This window comes from Scomber japonicus, chromosome 4 (assembly GCF_027409825.1).
Source record: "Scomber japonicus isolate fScoJap1 chromosome 4, fScoJap1.pri, whole genome shotgun sequence".
Classification (NCBI taxonomy): Eukaryota; Metazoa; Chordata; class Actinopteri; order Scombriformes; family Scombridae; genus Scomber; species Scomber japonicus.
This window is the reverse complement of record NC_070581.1, coordinates 30767072-30793051: the sequence shown is the minus strand read 5'-3', so window position 1 is coordinate 30793051 and position 25980 is coordinate 30767072. Positions and strand designations below refer to the sequence as shown.

General features: G+C 43.3%; 1 protein-coding gene across 2 annotated transcripts; it reads left to right on the top strand.

Annotated features, from left to right (window-relative positions):
* Positions 1 to 1927: 1927 nt before the first annotated feature.
* On the top strand, positions 1928 to 24326 carry cdk16 (cyclin-dependent kinase 16). Of its 2 annotated transcripts, XM_053317825.1 has the most exons (17): positions 1928 to 2014; positions 5816 to 6013; positions 11685 to 11840; positions 13789 to 13907; positions 14592 to 14720; positions 15908 to 15964; positions 16268 to 16382; positions 16493 to 16587; positions 16837 to 16899; positions 17111 to 17234; positions 19036 to 19156; positions 19857 to 19954; positions 20076 to 20181; positions 21624 to 21666; positions 21911 to 22001; positions 22096 to 22170; positions 24028 to 24326. In XM_053317825.1, exons 2-17 carry the CDS (start codon positions 5878 to 5880, stop codon positions 24063 to 24065), a joined length of 1566 nt encoding a protein of 521 aa, XP_053173800.1. In that variant the 5' UTR covers positions 1928 to 2014; positions 5816 to 5877; the 3' UTR covers positions 24066 to 24326. The 2 variants fall into 2 exon arrangements, with proteins under 2 accessions (XP_053173800.1, XP_053173801.1); XM_053317826.1 differs by lacking the exon at positions 11685 to 11840.
* Positions 24327 to 25980: the final 1654 nt, after the last annotated feature.

The window sequence follows — 25980 nt, the reverse complement described above, 5'->3', positions numbered from 1 at the left end:
CATCAGCAGCAATATTATCAATGGTAGCAGCAGCAGTATTATCAGTAGTAGCAGTGACAGTAGAAGTATTATCAGCAGCAGCAGCAGCAGCAGTATCATCAATGGTAGCAGCAGCAGTATTATGAATGGTAGCAGCAGGCAGCAGTATTATCAGTATTATCAGTAACTCAGTACCAGCTGCTGTAGTGATGGTCTTAGTTTGCTCCGTGTTTTCCCTCCTTTTCTTCTTCAACCCTATCTCTGTCTTTTGTTCTCTCTCTCCCTCTCTCTCTCTCTCTGTCTCTCTCTCTTTCTCCCTCTCTGTCTCTCTCTCTCTCTGGCTGGCTTTCTCTCAGTCACTGTCTGTCCTTCAGTCTTTCAGTCTCTCTGTCTTTCTGTCTCTGTTGTGTTGCTCATTTCTGCTTCAAGAAGAAGAAGAAGGAGAAGAAGTAGAAGAAGAAGTGCCGATCAGCAGTTCCTTATAATCCTGCTTCAGCCAATCGGCTTCTTAATCCTTTATCTGCAGTGTGTTTGTCTGCCTGGATATTGGAAAAAACATCTTATTGAATTTATCCTGACGAGAAATAGCACAAAGTCAAGAAGCTGTGATATAATATGTCTGCCTTACACTGAAATACTCTCTGACTGAAAACATGATAAATAACACTGTATTGTTAAATATTAAATCAGTGTATCCCAGACTGTGTGGCTTTTTGCCTTATAAAAAATAAATCAGTGTTTATTTGTGTCTCTTTTACCTTTATAGATCTTAAACAGTTATTAGTTTGGACCTATGTGAGGGGAAATGTCTCTTTGGTGGAACTGCAAACAACTTAAAAGCATCTGAAACATGAAAACTCTCATTCCCCCCCCCCTTTCCATTTTCCTTTTGAGTACAACATCTAAAAATTGTCTTCTGATTTAACAGGGAAACATCTCAGGGATTTCATAATGATATAAAAGGTGTTGATGTAATGTATTGGACACTGTTGCCCATTAAGTTAAAATCACTTTGTTTTCAGACACAATCCTCTGTTTATTCCTATTTCAGTGTTCATTATCATATAAGGAAGATATTGATTAATACAATTTTGAGAAGATATACACTATATCTGTCAAGAATGAATCACATTGTTACAATCATTTCATGGAAAGAGGTAAAAAAAAATATTTTATTCCAACTTTATGGGTGACAGTGTAGATAAGGTAAACAAGTCAGAATTGCAAAAAAGTGTCACCCTATTTTAAAAGCTTGTTATATTATCCATTGTGTCAAATCTTCATCTGAAAAGTAACTAAAACTGTTAAATAAATGTAGTGGAGTAGAAAGTATTATATAGGCTATATTTCCCTCTGAGATGTAGAAAGTAGCATCAACTGGAAATAATATTAAAAAAAAATATTATAATAAATACAAGTACCTCAAAACTGTACTTAAATACAGAACCACACTGCTTTTAAAACCTCATTATCATCTTCAACTTCGATATATATTTTAACATGTAGTACAATTAATTGAGAAGTGGAACAAAATCAGGGTGAGAAAACACATCCACTACTTTTTATCTGAATCACAGCTATAAAAAATACAAATATTTGTAATTTAACAAAACCCTAAATGGAATAAAGCCTTAATTATTAATAATAATTAATAATAAATGTTATATTTTGTGTCCATGGTTCCTGTACTATGTTATAGTTAGCATGATGGCGGCGGGCTAAGACTAATACTATACTGTTTATAAAGCCACATGGAAGAAACTCATAAATAAAGTACAAATACCTCAAAGGTTATATTTAAATACAGTATTTGAGTCTAAATGTACTCTGTTACCGGAGGGGGCTAGTACACACCACACAGACACACGCACGCACGCACGCACCGTCCCGTGACGTCACTCCCGGTGCAGCGAGTGTGTCTCCGTCAGGACGCACCGGAGGAGCGAAGCAGCAACATGGCTGCAGATTACTGGGAGACACGGTCAGACTGAACCGAGATAACCCGGGACGAACCGGGACGAACCGAGCCCTCCCGGTAAGTAATGGATACACACACACATACCGGTGGGCTTCGTGTTTTAACGGGAATACCTTTATTGTATATAAGGAGGGAGGAAGGAGGAGGGGGAGACGCGGAGGGGGGGGAATATAACGGTGCTGTGTTACCGGAGCAGCAGGTCCAGAGATTAACCCGCTCCGCCTCCGCTTCTATTTATAATGCTGATGACAGATAGCGCAGGAAATAGTCGGGTCCCCGCTCCCTCCGGATGAACGCAGAACCGAGAGATCTATATCACAGCTGCAGCACATAGACGGTGACCACATATATAAATCACGGTGTGTGCACAATTACCCTACCAGCTGCTTTAGCCTCGAGCTAAAAAAAAACCAAACAAACACACATAAGACACATTTTTTCTTTGCATATTTTTAATTATTCATGTTGAGTGAAGTCAAGACTTTTATGTTGCAGCCGTGACGTTTAAAAAACACCCGCAGTGACGTAACGCAGCTGCTCACCTGTCAGTCAGCTGTTTTGCATTGTTGATGGTACACCTCCTTTTAATGTAGCTGGTAGGTTTATATTTACCTGGAGGAGTCACGTGGTCGCCATGTCCTCCACCTGTCAGGTAATCAGACGTCATTAAATCAAAGCCTTAACCCTTTATAGGACACTCATTGAAAGGAAGGGAGGAAAGAAGGAAGGGAAGGAAGGGAAGGAAGGAAGGACGGAGGAAAGAAAGAGAGAAGGAGGGAGGAAGGGAAGAAAGAAGGAAGGGAAGGAAAGAAGGATGGAGGAAGGAAAGAAGGAAGGGAGGAGAGAAGGAGGGAGGGAGGAAGAACAGATGGAAGGAAAGAAGGAAGGGAGGAGAGAAGGAGGGAGGGAGGGAGGGAGGGAGGAAGGACAGATGGAAGGAAGGAAAGGAAGGAAAGGAAGGAAGGACAGGAAAGAAAGAGAGAAGGAGGGAGGGAGGAAGGGAAGAAAGAAGGAAGGAAGGAAGGAAGAAAGGGGGATGGAGGAAGAACAGATGGAAGGAAAGGAAGGAAGGAAGAAGAAAGGGGGATGGAGGAAGGAAAGAAGGAAGGGGGGAGAGAAGGAGGGAGGGAGGAAGAACAGATGGAAGGAAAGGAAGGAAGGAAGGACAGAGGAAGGAAAGAAGGAAGGGAGGAGAGAAGGAGGGAGGAAGGACAGATGGATGGAAGGAAAGGAAGGAAGGATGGAGGGAATGAGGGAGGGAGAAAGGAAAAGAGGAAGGAAGGAAAGAAGGAAGGAAGGAAGGATATTTTGGGATATTTTGAGGTCAGTGATTGGACACAGGTGTGTGACAGCAGGTGGTCAGGTTGTTAAGCTGTCAGATAACCTCTTATAGAGCAGGGATGTCAAACATGCGGCCCGTGGGCCAGAACCGGCCGCCAAGCTGATGTCCAATCCGGCCCAACTTTCCTTCCTGTCTTCTTTTCCTTCCTTCCTTCCCTCCTGTCATCTGTCCTTCTTTCCTCCCTTGCCTACTTTTCCTTTCCTTCATAATCCTCTTTCCTTCCTTCCTTCCTTCCTTCCTTCCTTTTGTCTTTCCTTCCCTCCTACCTTTCCTTCCTTCCTCCCTTTCTTACTTCTTTCCTTCTTTGTTTCCTTCCCTCTGTCCATCCTTTCCTTCATCTTCTTTTCCTTTCCTTCCTTCCTTCCTTCCTTCCTTCCCTTCATAATCCTCTTTCCTTCCTTCCTCCTTCTTTTCCTCCCTCCTTCCCCCTTTCCTTCCTCATTCCTTTCTTTCTTCCTACCTTCCTTCCTGCCTTCCTTCCTTCTCTCCTTACTTCCTTCCTCCCTCCTTACGCTTCCTTCATTCTTCACCTCCGTCCTTCTTTCTTTACTCCCTCTTCCTTCTGTACTTCTTTCCTCACTTCCTTCCTCTTTTCCTCCCTCCTTCCCATCTGGTTGGTGGAGGCCTGGAAGGAAGAGAAGAGAACAAGTAATTACAAAGCAGCCAGCTTAATAGGCTGAGGTCTAAACTACACAGGTGTAGGTAGTTTCCCCTGACGTCCTCTCTAGTCCCGCCCACTGGCTCCTGAGCCAAGAAGCCAAAGGAAAAAGGGAGAGAGGGACGTCACAATAGACAAATCTGTGGAAATGTAATCATTTACTACTCCTCTACTCTATATGGGCAGCATTAGTTGCATGAAGCACATTAAGACAGTACTGGATTTCTTGCCATGTTGGCTGCAGCATAAAGCCTCATCAATGGAGGCGATGACATCACTGATCTTTAGCTTCAGGTCGTTGATGTCCCGGTCGTATCTTTGTTCCATACACGATACACAAATGTAATGTGATTAAAAAGTTTGATAACCCCTGAGTACATAGAACAAATCTGATTAACACATATCTGATCAATTGCTTTTTTAATACATTTTTTAAATTGTATAGAGACTTTGTGGAAACCCTGTATATTTGAAATCGCAATAGTATCATATCGTGACACAAGTATCGTGATTAGGCATGGGATGATAACCGTGTTCAAGGTATACCGCGATTTGAAAAAGCCACGATAACTGAAACCGCCAAATTTTCTGTCATACCGTTACTAAGGTATAAGCTTGTGTTTTTAGTCTGGTCAAAGACAGGAAGTGCTGGTCAAAGACAGGAAGTGCTAGTCCTTCCTTTCCTTTCCTTCCTTCTTCCTCCCTCCCTCCCTCCCTTCCTTCCTTCCGTCCTTCCTCCTTCCCTTCCCTCTCTCCCTCCCTCCTTTCCCTCCCTCCCTTCCTTACTTCCTTCTTTCCTTCCTCCCTCCCTCCCTTACTCGAGGACAACAGGGGTACGAGCTTAATCTCTGTTTAGGAAAAGGAAGTGACCCTCACTTTTTTAGTCTGGTCAAAGACAGGAAGTGCTGGTCAGAGACAGGAAGTGCAGGTCAGAAATGCCTCAGGTGGTGCAGCTGCAGCGTAGAGTATCACGACCCCTCACACTGTCATTACAGATTCAGGTTAAATTAACATGTCTGTCTTTATTTTTCTTCCTTTTAGGAACATTTTAGAGCTGTAATCACAATATCACCATACCATGAAACCGTGATATTCTTTCTTATGGTTATCATACCACCAGAATCTCATACCGGCCCATGCCTAGTCGTGATAATATCGTATCGTGGAGCCTCTTGTGATTCCCACACCTGGTGCTTTTATGGTGCTTTTCCATTATACAGTTCTAGCACTACTCGGCTCCACTCGACTCGACTCGACATCGTTTTCCATGACCTCATAGTTCCTCCTTAACATGGGCGGGGTCACAGGAACGCCTGCACCTCGTTGAAGGACCACGGTGTAGTTTTGCGTATAGGAGCCATGTGACACTCGCTGTAACTATTGTTTTTTTTTATTTAAAGATTTTTGTTGGCATAGACACCTTTATTTATCAGTAGACCGACAGGAAACATGGGAGAGAGGGGGGGGGGGGGTGTGACATGCAGCACAGGACCTCCGATCGGGATTCGAACCAGGGTCGACTGCGTATATGGCATGTGTTCTAACCACTCGACCACCTGCGCGCCCTGTAATTATTGTTGCCGGTATTTAAAAATGGCGGGTTTTGATTCTTGTGTGGGATGTCGCGCTCATGACTCTTCCAGTGATGGAAGCTTGGAACCTCGCCAGAGCAGATACTAAAAAAGTACCGGGTATGGAAAAGCAAAAAAAAAAAAAAAAGAGTAGAGTTGAGCCGAGTAGTGCTAGAACTGTACAATGGAAAAGCTGGAGATACGTTTCCTGATTTGTAACCTTCACTTCCTGTAACCTTCACTTCCTGTAACCTTCACTTCCTGTGCCGTACCTGTCTGTCCTCCAGGTGTGCAGTCTACGCTGGCTGCCCCGCCCCCCTCAGCATCACGGCCCCCCCTGCCCCCCCTCATGGAGAGGATGAGGAAGATCAAACGGCAGCTGTCTCTCACCCTGGGCAGGGGAGGGGCCGGGGGAGGAGGAGGAGGAGGAGACAGGACGCTGAGTGACACCATCAACCCGGATGTGACGTCACACAGCGACTCAGGTAACACACACACACACACACACACACACACACACACACACACACACACACACACACGCACACGCGTGCTCCCTCAGGTGTTTAACCCTCCTGTTGTCCTCGAGTCAAGGAAGGAAGGAAGGGAGGAAGAAAGAAGGGGGGAAGGAAGGAAGGTAGGAAAGGAGGAAAGAAGGAAGGAAGGACGGAGGAAAGAAGGAATGAAGGAATGAAGGAAGGTAGGAGGGAGGGAGGGAAGAAGGAAGGAAAGAAGGGGAGAGGAAAGGAAGGTAGGAAAGGAAAGAAGGAATGAAGGAAGGTAGGAGGGAAGAAGGAAGGAGGGAGGAAGGGAGGGAGGGAGAAAGGAAGGAAAGAAGGACAGAGGAAAGAAGGAAGGGAGGAAGGTAGGGGGAAGGACAGACGGAAGGAAACAGACGGGGTCAATTTGACCCGGGAGGACGACAGGAAGGTTAATGATCCTCATCAGTGTGTCGTAAACTGGACTTCACATCTTCTCAGAGGCCCTTAAACCTGAACCTGGTCCTGGTCCGGGTCCTGGTCCGGGTCCTGGTCCTGGTCCTGAGAGAGACCTGAGTTAGAGAGGTCCATGGTAGCTGACAGGAAGTGACAGTAGATGCCGGGGGTTAGAGTTGCGTTCAATTAATCAATCAATCAGTAAATCCTTATTTATATATATCTCTACGTCAAACACGTTAAACACAGAGCAGGTCTAGACCAAACATTGACTCTTTGACGACAGCAGCACAGAGACACTCAGGTGTGACGTCGGTTAGTGAGGACAGATGAACCTGATGGCTGTATGGAGAGTGGAGAGTGCCAACATTCAGGATTAACCAGGACCAGGACCAGGAGCAGGACCAGGAGCAGGATAAGAGGACTGTTTGGAGTTTTTAAATGAGACTAATCAGGACTGAAGACGAGAGACTGATTGGCAGAGAGCGTACGTCATAGAGCACTACGGCCGATACTGATCCTGATATTAGAGAGGAAAGAAAAACTGATATATCGATAAATCAGCTGATAAAGTTTTATGTTCATAATTATTTTATTTAGGATTATCGTGGCCAAAAATACTTTTCTCAACAACGGCCAAAATATTTGTGATGTTTTATTTTGTGGTAAAAGTTTGTTAATGAGGAAGAAGACATTAACCCTCCTGTTGTCCTCCCAGGTCAAATTGGCCCCTTCTCTTTTGACTCTTCCTTCCTTCCTCATTCCTTCTTTCCTTCCTTCCTTCGTCCTTTCCTACCTTCCTTCCATCCTCCCTCCCTCCTTTCCTCCCTCCCACCTTCCTTCATTCCTCCTTCCTTCCTCCGTTCTTTCTTTCTTTCTTTGATTTTTCCTTCGTTCTTCCCCTCCTTCCTTGTCTTTACTCCCTCTTCCTTCTGTACTTCTTTCCTCACTTCCTTCCTCTTTTTCTTCCTCCCTCTCTCTTTACTCCTTTCCTTCCTTCCTTCCTCCCTTCCTCCTTACTCCTTTCCTTCCTTCCTCCCTCCCTTCCCTCCTTACCCCTTTCCTTCCTCATTCCTTCCTTCCTCCTTTCCTTCCTTCTTCTCTTCCTCCTTCCTTCCTTCCTTCCTTTCTTCCTTCCTACCTTCCTTCCTCCTTTCCTTCTCTCCTTACTTCCTCCCTCCCTCCCTCTTTACTCCTTTCCTTCCTTCCTTCTTTCCTTCCTTCCTTGACCTGAGGACAACAGGAGGGTTAACAATCATTATTTTATGTTTATAGAATAGGATGAAATCAGCAACACGTTTCAATGTTGTTGTTTTTTTACTTTTTTACATGATGTAATCACTTCCTGTGTGCTGTGATGATGTAAGTTACGACCACACAAAATGCAACAAGTGGCCCAAATTATAAACCGTCTGCTGCTGGTTTTGGGATGCAGTGATTTTATTTATAGATATTTTTATATTTGGAAAGTTAGATTATAGTCTGAGGAGGAAAAATCACTGCTTCATGATTATTATCCATTAAATGATTTCACTACACAGACGGATAAAATCACATGATGAGCCTGTTGGAATGAAGGAAGGAAAGAAAGGAAAAGGAGGAAGGAGAAGGTAGGAAGGATGGAAGGAAGGTAGGAAAGGAGGAAAGGAAAGAAGGAAGGGAAGGAGGGAGGACAGAGGAAAGAAGGAATGAAGGAAGGTAGGAAGGAAGGAAGGAAGCAAGGAAGGAAGGTAAGAAAGGAGGAAAGGAAAGAAGGAAGGGAGGGAGGAAGGAGGGAAGGAAGAAGGAAGGAAAGGAGAAGGTAGGTAGGATGGAAGGAAGGTAGGAAAAGGAAGAAAGGAAAGAAGGAAGGAAGGTAGGAAAAGGAGGAAAGGAAAGAAGGAAGGGAGGGAGGGAGGGAGGGAGGAAGGAAGGAAGGACGGTAGGAAAAGGAGGAAAGAAAGGAAAGAAGGGGGGAAGGAAGAAGGAAGGAAAGGAGGCAAGAAGGAATGAGGGAAGGAAGGAAGGAAAGGAAAGAAGTGATTGGATATTACAGGAAGGACTTTTAGTTTATTTCCACTATTTAAATAATATTAATTTTTAAAGATGGAGATTAACTTTTTTGATCCCCTTGTAGGAAATATGACTAATGTAGGTAATAAACTTGAGTGCTTTTATAATCCAGTGTCATGCGTGCCTGTTTTTTTTTAAATTCATTTATAATAATCTTACGGAAGAAGAAAGAAAACCTGTCTGTTTCTGTTGTAGTTATAATAAAAATGTCTCTCATGCTCTCTCAGTTAATATGAATCAGTGAAATGCAGTTAATGAGATCTCATGTTAGAGCAGAGGAAGGTTTACTCAGCACAGATGGGAGGAAGCAACAGGATGTAAATGATCTGAAGCTCCTGAAGGCCCTGAAGGCATCACCGTGCTGTTTCACTGAGTGCTCATTTAGAAACGCTGCACTGCTCCTTTAGTAAACCCCACAGGCCTCTAATTCATGTAAATCCCAACTTCCTCTTCTTCATTATTAGCTTTTCTGAAGAAGAGACTGATTTGCAGCCGCTTCGTTCTCTCTTTTTTTTCCAACAGTGCCGTCCATTTCCTGCTAGTTGATCATTTCCCCCCAAACACTCGCTGATTAAACCGACCCACAATGCTTTGCTGTCATCACTTGCCCTCCTATAGGCCTACTAAATTATAAATGACCACAAAAACAAACTAACACAAAAATACCCACTCAATTATAGTGACTAAATGACGACCACCTAAGAATGACTGTGCCCAATTATTGTTTTTGTTGTCTATTCACTTTTTCTTTTTTTTCTTTTTTTTTTAAAAATTGTATCTTCTTTTTTTTAATTAAAATAAATATCACGGCCTCCATCACATATATTCTCTATATGGGTCCGTGACAAATAAGGGTTGGAAAAATGATAAAAATCGATATTGTGATATGAGACCAGATATCGTCTTAGATTTAGGATATCATAATATCGTGATATATCATCAGTGTTGTCTTTTCCTGCTTTTAAATGTTGCATTACTGTAAAAATGTGTGAACTTACTAGACTGTTGTAGCTGTTCTGTTTTTTACCTTTTACCTACTTTGTCATTATATCCATATTAGCGATGATCATTTATCAAACATTTCATTGTGTAAATATTTTGTGAAAGCATCAAGAGTCATCTCTACATTATCGTTGCAATATTAATATCGAGGTATTTGGTCAACTATATCATGATACTTGATTTTGTCCATATTGCCTGGCCCTACAGTATGACAGTGTATTTAAGTGAACTCATACTAATAATTACCTCATTAAAGAAAAGAGGTTCACTTCACTACTTCATTGAAAAGGTTCCTGGTTTACATGATTCCTCACATTAATGTTAATATTTAGAACAACACCACTTAGACCATAATCCTCTAATATATGTGTGCAAGTTATTCATACGTTTATTTTCACATTTTAACCCTTTTTAAATTTAAACTAAACCTCATGAACACAAACAAACATCAGCTGATTTATCGATATTGGATTTTTTTTTACCCCCTTAACCCTTTATAGGACACTCATTGAAAGGAAGGAAGGAAGGATGGAGGAAAGAAGGAAGGAAGGAAGGAGGAAGGAAAGGAAGGAAGGATGGAGGAAAGAAGGAAGGAAGGAAGGAAGGAAGGTAGGGGGGAGGAAAGAAAGAGAGAAGGAGGGAGGGAGGAAGGGAAGAAAGAAGGAAGGAAGGAAGAAGAAAGGGGGATGGAGGAAGGAAAGAAGGAAGGGAGGAGAGAAGGAGGGATGAAGAACAGATGGAAGGAAGGAAAGGAAGGAAGGAACGATGGAGGAAAGAAAGAGAGAAGGAGGGAGGGAGGAAGGGAAGAAAGAAGGAAGGAAGGAAGAAGAAAGGGGGATGGAGGAAGGAAAGAAGGAAGGGAGGAGAGAAGGAGGGAGGGAGGAAGAACAGATGGAAGGAAGGAAAGGAAGGAAGGAACGACGGAGGAAGGAAAGAAGGAAGGGAGGAGAGAAGGAGGGAGGGAGGAAGGACAGATGGAAGGAAGGACGGAGGAAATAAGGAACGAGGGAGGGAGACAGGAAAAGAGGAAGGGAAGAAAGAAGGCAGGGAGGAAGGAAAGGAAGGAAAGAAGGAAGGAAGGAAGGAAGGATATTTGGGAAATTCAGATGTAACGTGTGTAAATTGAAATCCGGTCGCCATGGTTACGGCAGGTTTTAAGTGAAGCAGCTGCCTCTTCCCTCTGAAGTTGCTCCTGAGCCAGGCACGTCGGACCGGTCCTGTACTGGTTTTACTGGGCAGGTGGAGGTGGGACTAAGCATGCAGCCTGACTCCTCCCTGTCACCTGATTGGTTGGATCTATGATTTTAATTGGTTGGTTGATTGGCCTGTCAATCAATCAATCGACCAATTAATTAATTACCTAATTGATCTGTTTTTGCTCCTAAACTGCTCACACTCTTTCTTTTTGTTGTTCTTTTCTTTCTCCTTCAACCTTTTTTTGTTCTTTTTTTCTAAATCAACCAATCACAAACTCATAAACTCCTCCCCCATCATCCCTCCTTCATTTCTCCATCATCTCACCCTCATCCCTCTATTTTCTAATCATCTCTCCTTCATGTCCTTTGTCTCTCGATCATTCCTTCTTCGTCTCTCCCCGATACTCCATCGTCATCTCTCCTTCATCCCTCTATCCCTTCATCATTTCTCATCTTCTCTTCTTCATCTCTCCTTCATCTGCCTTCCATCCCGACTTCATTTCTCCTTCATCTCTTCTTCATCTTTACTTCATCTCCCCATCACCTCTTCTTCATCTCTCCTTCATCGCTCTATCATCTCTCCCTCCTCCTCATCATCCTTCCTACATTGTTCTGTCATCCCTCATTCATCTCTTCTTCATCTCTACTTCATCCCTCCATCACCTCTTCTCCATCTCTACTTCATCCCTCCATCATTTCTCCTTCATCTCTCCTTCATCCCTCCATCATGTCTCATTCATTTCTCCTTCATCTCTTCTTCATCTCCCCATCACCTCTTCTCCATCTCTCCCTCATCCCTCCATCATCTCTCCCTCATCCCTCCATCATCTCTCTCATCCCTCCATCATATATTCCTCATCCCTCCATCATCTCTCTCATCCCTCCATCATATATTCCTCATCTCTCCTTCATCTCTCCCTCATCCCTCCATCACCTCTCCATCATCCCTCCATCACCCCCCCCTTCTTCAGAGGTGGGCTCTATGCGTGCTTCATCAGGAGGAGTGAAGGTCAGAGGATCGTCTTCGTCAGTTCAGTCTCTCCTTCAGTCGTACAGCAGCTCACTGAGAAGACCTCGAGGTCTGGGACGCAGCCTGAGCTCCTACCTGAACCACAGCACCAGACTGGGTACTAATACTGCAAAAAATACTACAGTACTACTGCAAAATATACTACAATACTACAACCACAGCACCAGACTGGGTACTAATACTGCAAAAAATACTACAAAATATACTACAGTACTACAACCACAGCACCAGACTGGGTACTAATACTGCAAAAAATACTACAGTACTACTGCAAAATATACTACAGTACTACACCCACAGCACCAGACTGGGTACTAATACTGCAAAAAATACTACAAAATATACTACAGTACTACAACCACAGCACCAGACTGGGTACTAATACTGCAAAAAATACTACAAAATATACTACAGTACTACAGCCACAGCACCAGACTGGGTACTAATACTGCAAAAAATACTACAAAATATACTACAGTACTACAGCCACAGCACCAGACTGGGTACTAATACTGCAAAATATACTACAGTAATACTGCAAATTATACTACAGTACTACAACCACAGCACCAGACAGGGTACTAATACTGCAAAAAATACTACAGTACTACAACCACAGCACCAGACAGGGTACTAATACTGCAAAAAATACTACTGTACTACAACCACAGCACCAGACTGGGTACTAATACTGCAAATTATACTACAGTACTACTGCAAAATATACTACAGTACTACAACCACAGCACCAGACTGGGTACTAATACTGCAATAAATACTACAAAATATACTACAGTACTACAACCACAGCACCAGACTGGGTACTAATACTGCAAACAATACTATAGTACTACTGCAAAATATACTATAGTACTACACCCACAGCACCAGACTGGGTACTAATACTGCAAATTATACTACAGTACTACTACTGCAACATATACTATAGTACTACAACCACAGCACCATACTGGGTACTAATACTGCAAAATATACTATAGTACTACTGCAAAATATCCTACAGTACTACAACCACAGCACCAGACTGGGTACTAATACTGCAAACAATACTATAGTACTACTGCAAAATATACTACAGTACTACAACCACAGCACCAGACTGGGTACTAATACTGCAAAATATACTATAGTACTACAACCACAGCACCAGACTGGGTACTAATACTGCAAAAAATACTATAGTACTACAACCACAGCACCAGACTGGGTACTAATACTGTGAAATATACTATAGTACTACAACCACAGCACCAGACTGGGTACTAATACTGCAAAATATACTATAGTACTACAACCACAGCACCAGACTGGGTACTAATACTGCAAAAAATACTATAGTACTACAACCACAGCACCAGACTGGGTACTAATACTGCAAAAAATACTACAAAATATACTACAGTACTACAGCCACAGCACCAGACTGGGCACTAATACCGCAAATTATACTATAGTACTACAACCACAGCACCAGACTGGGTACTAATACTGCAAATTATACTATAGTACTACTGCAAAATATACTACAGTACTACAGCCACAGCACCAGACTGGGTACTAATACTGCAAAATATACTATAGTACTACTGCAAAATATACTACAGTACTACAGCCACAGCACCAGACTGGGTACTAATACTGCAAATTATACTACAGTACTACTGCAAAATATACTACAGTACTACAGCCACAGCACCAGACTGGGTACTAATACTGCAAAATATACTACAGTGTTACAGCCGCAGCATTATATACTGCAGTACTACAACAATACTATCAAACTGAGTACTAATACTGCAAATATACAGTACTACAGTACTACAACTACAGCCCCAGACTGAGTACTAATACTGCAACGTTTCAACTTGTTGTAGTTGCAACTTGAATTTTGACCTCATCGTCCACCGTAGTTTAAATAGAAGGAAGTTAAATGTGAGACGGGCCATCAGCCAATCAGCAGGCTCGAGTCATGAAGTGTGTGTATGTGTGTATCTGTGTGTGTGTGTGTGTGTGTGTGTCACTAGAAATCGTTCACGAGGATGTGAAGATGAGTTCAGATGGAGAAAGTGATCCGGCTTCTTCTTCAGACGACGTTCAGAGTCCAGTTAGAGTCCGACTGAGGAACAAGAAGATCTCCACTGAGGTACACACACACACACACACACACACACACACACACACACACACACACACACACACACACACACACACACACACACACACTCCCTCAGGTGTTTAACCCTCCTGTTGTCCTCGAGTCAAGGAAGGAAGGGAGGAAGGAATGAGGGAAGGAAGGAAGGATGGAAAGAAGGTAGGAAAGGAGGAAGGAAGGATGGAAGGAAGGGAGGAAGGACGTAGGAAAGAAGGAAGGGAGAGAAGGAGGGAGGAAGGATGGAAGGAAGGAAGGTAGAAAAGGAGGAAAGGAAAGAAGGAAGGGAGGAAGGGGGAAGGAAGGAAGAAGGAAGGAAAGGAGGAAAGGGAGGAAGGAAGGACGGAGGAAAGAAGGAATGAAGTTAGGAGGGAGGGAGGGAGAAAGGAAAAGAGGAAGGAAGGACAGAGGAAAGAAGGAATGAAGGTAGGAAGGACAGAGGAAAGAAGGAAGGGAGGAAGGTAGGGGGAAGGAAGGAAGGAACAGTCAAAACAGACGGGGTCAATTTGACCCGGGAGGACGACAGGAAGGTTAATAATCCTCATCAGTGTTTCGTAAACTGGACTTCAGAGCTTCTCAGAGGCCCTTAAACCTGGTCCTGGTCCTGAGAGAGAAGCAACAGCATCTTGGTCACTGATCAGTAAAACATGACTTCCCTCCCTCTCTCTCGTGTTTCAGGACATCAACAAACGTCTGTCGTTACCGGCTGACATTCGGCTTCCAGACGACTACCTGGAGAAGTTTAACCTGATGGGTCCAGCCCTGTTTGAGCAGCCAATCAGCAGGCGGCTGCGTAGAGTCTCTCTGGTACGTCTACTCTGTCATACAGATGTTATACAGTTATGGAGCTTTTCCACTTCACAGTTCCAGCACGACTCGACTCGACTCGGCTCGACTCCAGGAACGACCTTTTCCATTACAAAAAGGTACCTACTCAACGTGGGTGGGGTCGTCATAGCAACGGCTCCGCAAAAGTGCCGTGACTTTGTTTTCTACGCGACACAAACACATAAACCAGGGGTGTCAAACATGCGGCCCGTGGGCCAGAACCGGCACACCGAGGGATCCAATCTGGCCCACTTTCCTTCCTGTCTGTTTTCCTTCTTCCTTCCTTCCATCTGTCCTTCCTCCCTTCCTTCCTCCCTCCTTTCTTTCCTTCCATCTTTCCTTCCTTCCTTCCTTTCTTTCTTTTTTCCTTCGTTCCTTCCATCTTTCCTTCCTGTCTTCTTTTCCTTCTTTCCTTCCTTCCTTTCTTCGGTCCTTCCTCCCTCCCTTTCTTTCTTTCTTTTTTCCTTCGTTCCTTCCATCTTTCCTTTGTATCTTCTTTTCCTCCCTTGCTTCCTCCCTCCCTTCCTTCCTTCCTTCTCTCTTAAATTCCTTCCTCTTTTTCATCCTTCCTCCTTTCCTCCCTCCCTCCTTACTCCTTTCCTTCCTTCCTTCCTTCTCTCCTAAATTCCTTCCTCTTTTCATTCTTCCTTCCTTCCCTCCATCTTTTTAATGATCCGGCCCACATGAGATCAAATTGGTCTGTATGTGGCCCTTGAATGAAAATTCAAGTTTGACACCTCTGACATAAACAATGGAGGACATGGAGGCGATGGTGTACTTGCTGCTGTATGTGGCTTTCTGTCACACAAAGCAACAACACTGCGCCGTATGGTTGTAACGCTGTTGCCGGTATTTAAAAATGGCGGGTTTGATTCTTGTGTTGGATGTCACATGACTCTACCAGTGACGACACTTCTGACCAATCAGTGGCCGGCAGTCTGATGACGTCACATTTAGTATCAGCTCGGCTCGCTTGGAACCTCAGCAGAGCAGGTACTAAAAAAGTAGCAGGTACCAGGTACTATCCCTAGTGGAAACGCAAAAAAACGAGTAGAGGCGAGTCGAGTCGTGCTGGAACTGTGTAGTGGAAAAGCTCCACTAGTGTTGGATGTAGTTGAGGCATTATGTGTATATGAACCTTTTCCTCTCTGTGTTTTCGTCTGAAGTCAGAGATCGGTTTTGGGAAACTTGAGACGTACATCAAACTGGACAAACTGGGAGAGGTGAGGACACAGCTGCTGCTTATATGTGCTGGTTTCAGATCATGTTTGTATTCAGGAGGACTGGATATCACACTGGTTTGTGCTTCCTCTGTGCCTGAGTCCTCTAATCATTTTATATGGAAGTAATTACTCTTGGCCTCATTATGTGATGGATCCAGAAGTTGTAATTACCTGGTTTTGTCTAATTGGCTTCACAGTCTGGCTCTACTCCTGGGGGCTTGGTTTATTAGTCAGTCAGTCAATCAATCAATCAATCAATCAATCAATCAGGTTGATGTAGTTCTAAGTGCTGTGTGTCTGCAGGGGACCTACGCTACAGTCTACAAGGGTCGCAGCAAACTGACTGAAAACCTCGTGGCTCTGAAGGAAATTCGACTGGAACATGAAGAAGGAGCTCCGTGTACTGCGATCAGAGAAGGTACTGCAGTACTGAGGAGTGTATGAATATTATTGGGAAGGGGGGGGGCAGGAGGGAGGGGGGGGGGGTCTGTATATTGTGTGGGTGTATTAATTGGTTTTCTCCCTCAGTGTCTCTGTTGAAGGATCTGAAACACGCCAACATCGTCACGCTCCATGACATCATCCACACGCAGAAATCCCTCACACTGGTGTTTGAGTATCTGGTGAGACACACACACACACACACACACACACACACACACACACACACACACACACACACGCACACACACACACACAGAGAGACACGCACACACACACACAGATCTAGTCTTTTGGTGTATTGAGCTTTTAATGAGGTTTATTGTGCATCTTTATGAATATGGTTGTGCTGTGTGTGAGTACGCTGAGATCCACTAAACTAGAGTCTGATTCCTGATATTCATTAACATACTTCTGATTCTTTATTTCAGGACAAAGATCTGAAACAGTACCTGGACGACTGTGGAAACACCATCCATGTCCACAACGTCAAAGTGAGAAAACACGTATTTCTTCATGTTGGTGCTGCTGATATTAGATATTTGTCCAATCACTACATTTACACATGATACGATGACGGTGAAGTTCTACCTGAGAAGACAAGCGTAGGGGATTAAAGCCCATGAGGCTGTAACATACCTGTAAGGAAGTTGATTTCTTTCCAGTAGATTTCCCAGAGTAACTGTACTGGTTTTCTCTCCTCAGCTCTTTCTTTTCCAGTTGCTTCGAGGTTTGTCGTACTGTCACCGCAGGAAGGTTCTTCACCGAGACCTGAAGCCCCAAAACCTGCTGATCAACGAGCGAGGAGAACTCAAACTGGCAGACTTTGGTGAGTCCATGTGAGAACAGTAAAAGGACGCTAAAGGTCTTCCATAAAGCAGAAAAAGGATCTCAACATTAGTTCCTGCCGACACGCTCCCAGGAACCACAGTGTTTGGGAAGCGTGGTTCAGTCTAAGACATTGATTTTGTTAAGGTGGTATTGATTAGGATGAACTCTGATCCTCAAACTTCATGTAGAGACATCAAAAGGTCAGAAGTTCTTCAATTAATGTCTAAGTCTAAGATAGCACTAGTCCTTCTACCTCCGAAATACGACCCTCTACTTCTACAACTAGTCCCTCCACCTCTAAAACTAGACCCTCTACTTCTACAACTAGTCCCTCCACCTCTAAAACTAGACCCTCTACTTCTACAACTAGTCCCTCCACCTCTAAAACTAGACCCTCCACCTCTAAAACTAGACCCTCTACTTCTACAACTAGTCCCTCCACCTCTAAAACTAGACCCTCTACTTCTACAACTAGTCCCTCCACCTCTAAAACAAGACCCTCTACTTCTACAACTAGTCCCTCCACCTCTAAAACTAGACCCTCTACTTCTACAACTAGTCCCTCCACCTCTAAAACTAGACCCTCTACTTCTACAACTAGTCCCTCCACCTCCGAAAGTAGTCTCTCTACCTCTGCAGCTCGCTATGGTGACGACACCCAGCTCTTTCTATCATTCCCACTGGAAGACCTCATTAGCATGGATCTCGTCCCTCGTTCGTTCGTTCCTTCCTTCCTTCCTTCCTGTCTTCTTTTTCTTCCTTCCTTCTTTACTTCCATCTATCCTTCCTTCCTTTTTGTCTTCTTTTCCTTCCTTCCTTCTTTCCATCTGTCCTTCCTTCCACCCTTCCTTCCTTCCTGTCTTCCTTCCTTCCTTCCTTCTTTCCTTCCATCTATCCTTCCTGTCTTTATGTCTTCTTTTCCTTCCTTCTTTCCATCTGTCCTTCCTTCCATCCTTCTTTCATGTCTTCTTTTTCTTCCTTCCTTCCTTCCTTCCTTCTTGTCTTCTTTTTCTTCCTTCTTTCTTTCCTTCCATCTGTCCTTCCTTCCTTCTTTCACGTCTTCTTTTCTTTCCCTCTTTCCTTCCTTCCATCTATCCTTCCTTCCTTTATGTCTTCTTTTCCTTCCTTCCTTCTTTCCATCTGTCCTTCCTTCCTTCCTTCTTTCATTCCCGTCTTCTCTTCCTTCTCCTCCTTCTTTTCCTTCCTTCCTTCCTTCTTTCCATCCATCTTTTTAATGATCCGGCCCACATGAGATTAAATTGGTCAGTATGTGGCCCTTGAATGAAAATGAGTTTGACACCTCTGGACTATAGCAACTAGTTACTGCGTGTATATCCAAACTTCTCCTCCGATGATCCAGAACTTGGCAGCGTATTTGGTCTTCAACCGGCCTCAAAACAGCACACGTCACCCCCGCTGTTCATAACCCTCCACTGGCTCAAAGCTGCTGCCCACATTCAATTCAGACCTTCGGTGCTCGCTTACGAAACAGCAACTAAAACGGCTCCCACCTACATGAACTCCCTCATTCAGGTCTACACTCCCAACCAACTCACCGAGCTCTGCCAATGAAAGACGCAACAGGGCCATAAGTCGCTAGCTAGACTCTTCTGTAGTTCCCAAACGGGTCAAACAAGTTACCAAACTCCATTCGATCGTCCTGATCTGATTAAGGAAAAAGCTAACAACGCAGCTTTTTCGCTAACACCTCCGCAACCAATGGACTGTAAAAAAAATATGGCACTCTATGCACTTCCTGTTGACTTTCTAAGCTGAGCTGTTGCGTTTGTGTTTTTCAGGTTTGGCCCGAGCGAAGTCGATCCCTACGAAGACGTACTCCAACGAGGTGGTGACGCTGTGGTACCGACCGCCGGACATCCTGCTCGGCAGCACCGACTACTCCACACACATCGACATGTGGTCAGTACTGTAGTTATACTGTAGTATACTGTAGTTATACTGTAGTACTGTAATTATACTGTAGTATGCTGTAGTTATACTGTAGTACTGTAGTTACACTGTAGTTATACTGTAGTGCTGTAGTATTGTAGTTATACTGTAGTACTGTAGTTACACTGTATACTGTAGTACACTGTAGTTATACAGTATACTACAGTACTACAGTATAACTACAGTGTACTACAGTATACTACAATACTACAGTATAACTTATACTGTAGTATTGTAGTTATACTGTAGTATTGTAGTTATACTATAGTTATACTGTAGTACACTGTAGTACACTGTAGTTATACTGTAGTACTGTAGTTAGACTTTAGTTATACTGTAGTACACTGTAGTTATACTGTAGTTATACTGTAGTACTGTAGTTATACTGTAGTACTGTAGTTATACTGTAGTTATACTGTGGTACACTGTAGTTATACTGTGGTACTATTACTATCAAATCTGGCATCACTTTGTTGCCTTGACAACGAACATTCCACTGCTGTTTTTAAACTTTATATACATCTCAGGTACTTTACAAACATCAGATCAACTGTTCACATCTGTTTTTAAAATATCTAGACTTCAGTATGAGGCTAACCTGTCTGTCTCCACCCGTCTGTCTCCACCCGTCTGTCTCCACCCGTCTGTCTCCACCCGTCTCTCTCCGTAGGGGTGTTGGCTGTATCTTCTACGAGATGGCAACAGGTCGACCTCTTTTTCCTGGTTCCACAGTGGAGGAAGAACTTCACTTCATCTTCAAGCTGCTGGGTGAGAACCAAATCAGCTTCTCTGGCACCTTTTCTACTGACACTAAACTGTGTTTTTAATATATTTAATGTTTATATATTGTATCAATTACGGTATGTATTGTATGTGTATATGTGTGCAGGTACGCCCACAGAGCAGAGTTGGCCTGGGATCAATTCTAATGAGGAGTTTGTGACGTACAACTATCCTCAGTACAGAGCAGAGAGACTGAGCAACCACACACCCAGGTACACAACTACACACCCAGGTACACAACCACACACCCAGGTACACAACTACACACACATGTATACAACCACACACACTTACACACAACCACACACCCAGGTAAACAACTACACACCCAGGTACACAACTACACACACCTACACACAACCACACACACTTACACACAACCACACACCCAGGTACACAACTACACACACTTACACGCAACCACACACACTTACACACAACCACACACCCAGGTACACAACTACACACACTTACACGCAACCACACACACTTACACACAACCACACACCCAGGTACACAACTACACACACATACACACAATTACACACCCAGGTACACAACTACACACACCTGTACACAACCACACACCCAGGTACACAACTACACACACCTACACACAACCACACACACTTACACACAACCACACACCCAGGTACACAACTACACACCAAGGTACACAATTACACACACCTGTACACAACCACACACCCAGGTACACAACTACACACACTTACACACAACCACACACCCAGGTAAACAACTACACACACTTACACACAACCACACACCCAGGTAAACAACTACACACCCAGGTACACAACTACACACACTTACACACAACCACACACCCAGGTACACAACTACACACCAAGGTACACAATTACACACACCTGTACACAACCACACACCCAGATACACAACTACACACATACAGACAACCACACACCAAGGTACACAACCACACACCCAGGTACACAACTACACACACGTACACACAACCACACACCCGTACACACAACCACACACCCAGGTACACAACGACACACCCAGGTACACAATTACACACACTTACACACAACCACACACACTTACACACAACCACACACCCAGGTACACAACTACACACCAAGGTACACAATTACACACACCTGTACACAACCACACACCCAGGTACACAACTACACACATACACACAACCACACACCCATACACACAACTACACACCCAGGTACACAACCACACACCCAGGTACACAACTACACAAACATGTACACAACCACACACCCAGGTACACAACTACACACACATGTATACAACCACACACCAAGGTACACAACTACACACCTACACACATCTACACACACCTGTACTCAACTACACACGTACACAGCTATGCACAACTGTACTCACAGGTACACAAATACACACCCAACCAAATACACACTAATACAGTCATGTGTACAAAAATACACACACCTGTACACAAGTCGGGGATCAAACCGCTGATCTTCTGATTGGTGGACAATCTGCTCCACATCCTGAGCCACAGACACCTGCTGTTATTTATCTTCAGATTGTTAATGCTGCTGTGTGTGTGTGTGTGTGTGTGTGTGTGTGTGTGTGTGTGTGTGTGTGTGTGTGTGTGTGTGTTCAGGCTCAGCAGTGACGGAGTGGAGCTGTTGGCAAAGTTCCTGCAGGTCAGTAAACGTCTCACAGGATCCAAAAATATAAAAATATGAAATCTACCACAAAAATAACATTTCAGACCCGAGTATCACGAACAAACTGTTGATATTCAGTGTTTTAAGCCATTAAACTCAAATAATATTTGTTTATGTGGTTCATGAAGTTATATCAGATATAAGACTGTGATCAGAATAACGAGTCGTCATTATCTCGATGTTTAAAACAAATCAGTTCCTCACTTTGTATTTTCTGTAGTTTGAAGGGAAGAAGAGGATTTCAGCAGACGAGTCGATGAATCATCGTTACTTCAGTAACCTTGGAAACAGAGTGCTGACACTTCCTGACAGTAAGTTGAAACTGACCTCTGACCCCTGTGATGTCATTGTGCACCCGTGACATCACAAACTCTGACTGACGCTCCAACTCTCCTTTCATTTCAGCGATGTCCATCTTCAGTCTGCCCGAAATTCAACTAGAAAAAGAAGCAATCAGACCGACAGTCGCATCTGAGCCAGGTAACACACACACACACACACGCACACACACACACACACATACACACCCATGGTCACTTTTGGGGACATTACATAGACTTACATTCATATTCTGGAGACTTAACAACTGATCCAAAAATCAACCCAGTTAACTGATCCTGAGTCTCAAAAGTAGCCTCTGACAGATCCGCACACTCACACTCACACACACACACACACACACACACGCACGCACGCACGCACACACACACACACGGTCACTTTTGGGGACATTACATAGACTTACATTCATATTCTGGAGACTTAACTGAACTCTAACCTTAACCACTGATCCAAAAATAAGCCTTTTCCCAATTGCACAAGCTGTCTCAAAAGTAGCCTATGACACACACACACACACACACACACACACACACACACACACACACACACACACGTTGTCCTAGGATACTTTTGGGGACATTACATAGACTTACATAGACCTAACTCTAACCTTAACCACTGATCCGAAAATCAACCCAGTTAACAGATTCTGAGTCTCAAAAGTAGCCTATGACACACACACACACACACACACACACACACACACACACACACACCCATGGTCACTTTTGGGGACATTACATAGACTTAGATTCATATTCTGACTGAACCTAACTCTAGCCCTTAACCACTGATCCAAAAATCAACCCAGTTAACTGATCCTGAGTCTCAAAAGTAGCCTATGACACACACACACACACACACACACACACACACACACACACACACACACACACACAAACACTAGGATACTTTTGGGGACATTACATAGACTTACATTCATCTCCTGAAGACTAACTCTAACCCTAACCTAATCCTGGCATTAACCACTGACCTAAAAATCAGCTTTTCCTGAATTTGGGACATGTGTTTGTGTCCTCCGTTGGTCAGCTCATCCTCAATTAAATGGTCTTAAGTCTGAAATGTGTCCCCCAAAAATAGCCTATGACAGAACATCACACAAGTTGTCCTCGGTCCCCTTAGGGGGCATAGACTTATTTTCCTGGATGGGGTTTCCAAAATATTTGTGAGGTGGAGCAGTTTAGGGGGGGTTGGGAGGGTGAAGGGTTCAGACTGTAAATGGAGGGTGAGCTGCTGTTTTTAAGTAAATATTCAGAATGAACCTTGAATCTGCAACAAGTCGGACAATTTACTTAATAACTAACCAACTATTAAATGAATCAACTTCAACTTTATTTATAAAGCACTTTAAAACAACCACAGCTGAAACAAAGTGCTGTACATAAATAGATAAAACAACACAGGAACATAAAACTATTAACAGGAAATAAATACTAAAATAATTTGTTTTTAAAACAAATTAAAAACAATAAAACAATAACTAAAAAAACAAACAAACAAACCATAAAACACTAAAACAGGAGCAGAGTCTCATCCTGGGTTGAAAGCCAAGGAATAAAAATGGGTTTTAAGACAAGTTTTAAAAATGGACAATGAGGAGGCTTGTCTAATATTTAAAAGGAAGCTCGTTCCATAGTTTAGGAGCAGCTACAGAAAAATCACCAACTATTCTGATATTTGATTAATCATTCTGAGTAATTAAAGTCCAAAGTCTCTGATTCCAGCTTTGTAAATGTGAATATCTTCTGGTTTCTTTGGTCCTCTGTGACAGTAAACTGAACATTTTTGGGTTGTGAACATTTGAAGAAGTTAACTTTGACTTTGGGAAACACTGATTGACATTTTTAACCATTTTCTGACATTTTATCGTCAAATTATTCGATAATAAAAATAATAATTAGTTGCAGTTCTGCTTGGTTTAAATAAGGATGAAACTTTTAATTCATATGTTTGGTTTTATTTCCGTCTGTCCAGCGAATAGTCCGAACCGGAGGCGGAGTCTGCTGTTCTGACAACATCAGGGAGGCGGAGCCAGCTGAGGATGGGACGAAACAAAGGGAGGAGATGAACGAAAAAAGGGAACGATGAGGAATGTTTGTTTTACTGGAAGAGAAACTGAAACCAGAAAGAGGAGAAGACCACACACACACACACACACACACACACACACACACACACACACACACACACACACACACACACACACACACACGTACACACACACACGCACACACATGTCCTGCTAAACGTCTGGATGCAATAATGAATCACAGCAGCCATCATCTGACCAATCAGAAAACAGCATGTTGTTACTAACGGCAACAGGTGGTTCAGAACTTTACGTCAGTGAAGGAAGGAAGGAATGAAGGGATGAAAGGATGATGAAGGGACGAGCGGCAGCTTCAGACGTTGGCGGAGGGATTTCTGTCTTCCATTTTCACCGCTCAGATTGAACTTTTTTTAAGAGACTCCTGGAAGGATATCCTGGAAAACCTGGAATTCTGTCACGCGGCTTCGTTGTCACGGAAACGTCTCGGAATATGGAAATGGAGACAAACTGATTTTTCCACTGAAGGCAGAAAGTCGTCTGAATCCCTCTTTTTTTTTTTCTTTTTCTTCTATTTTTAAAAGGAAAGTTGGTTGTGAGCTGCTGTTTGTGACTCTTGAACGCGTCTCATTTACAGCACAGTGTTATTTATTGTAAAAGGAGCCATGATTGTTTGTTTGTTTGTTTGTTTGTTCGAAGAGAAATCTGCAGATGTGTTTTTACTCTGAACCAGAAGTAGAGGTTGGGGGAGGGGGGGAGAGGGGGGCGGGGGTAAACTGGTTCCTGCTGTTCTGCATGTGTGTGTCGTTCAGTCAGACTGTTAATACTGTTAACGTTCACAGTATTAGTCGTTAAATACTCACTCAGTGTTCAGATTATTAGGAACGCCTTCAATCTGAAGCTCTTTAAATTTTAAATCAGTGATAAAATGAAGGACTGATGGTTTAGTGTTTAGTGAGATGTTTCTAATAAACTGAACTCTGGAGTGTGAACACAGTAATATATGCAGTAGTACTGTAAGTCTGCACCAAACAGCTGCTGATTTTTTTTTTTTTTGAAGGATTTCTTTATGTTGAGGCCAGAAGAGAGACGATGATGTGACGTCATTAGGGCTGGGTGTCGTTTAATACAATTATGAATTCAAGTTAAAGTGATACCCATACTTAACACATACCACAGAAAAGTGTGTTGTTAACCACCCTGCCAAATTTGAATGATTCAAAAAAATCGCGAAAATATATGAAATTAGGCTTCAAAGTTGTGTAAAAATCAGCCTCTTTCTCTGCTACCAAACGCTGAAGCCCCGCCCCCTACCAAGTGTCATCTGTCAATCAAAGTCACCACCTCTACCAGAAACATGGACGCTACGTCTGAGAGCTTTCTGCTGTTAACTCAGCTGCTGGCTTGACAGCTACCTCGGCGGCTAGCTTAGCGGCTAACTCAGCTGCTAGCTCGGCAGCTAACTCGGCTAACTGTAGACTGTAGTAGTAGTAGTGTGCGCTGAATGTATTTATACCTCTACAGCAGCAGGGGCGGGTTTATGCTAATCACTAAATCCTGAACACAGAAATCTTGAAACACAGTTTGTGAAGCCTAGCTCCACAATTCAAATCTAAATGGTTGAAATGCTTTTTACACCTTTTTTAGAAATACCTTTATGACCTATTTAATGTCTGAATTCACTTTTACACAGTCTTTATAACCCTTTATCGTGTCAATAACTATATTTAGTAACTTCTGTAAACATGTAAAATTAAAAGTCGTCTAATATCCCCCCATAACTCTGTAGGGTTTTCAATGAGTGAACTATGAAGGTCTACCGATACTCAGCCCTAGACGTCACATGACCCATCAGAGGATAGCGGAGGACTCTGATAGGC

What these genes read in the sequence shown, in the direction of transcription:
- cdk16 (XM_053317825.1), top strand. Translation starts at nt 5,878, where the DNA reads ATGGAGAGGATGAGGAAGATCAAACGGCAGCTGTCTCTCACCCTGGGC. An exon ending in TCCACACACATCGACATGTG is followed by an intron (nt 19,157 to 19,856) that starts GTCAGTACTGTA and finishes CTCTCTCCGTAG; the next exon opens with GGGTGTTGGCTGTATCTTCT. An exon ending in CTGAGCAACCACACACCCAG is followed by an intron (nt 20,182 to 21,623) that starts GTACACAACTAC and finishes GTGTGTGTTCAG; the next exon opens with GCTCAGCAGTGACGGAGTGG.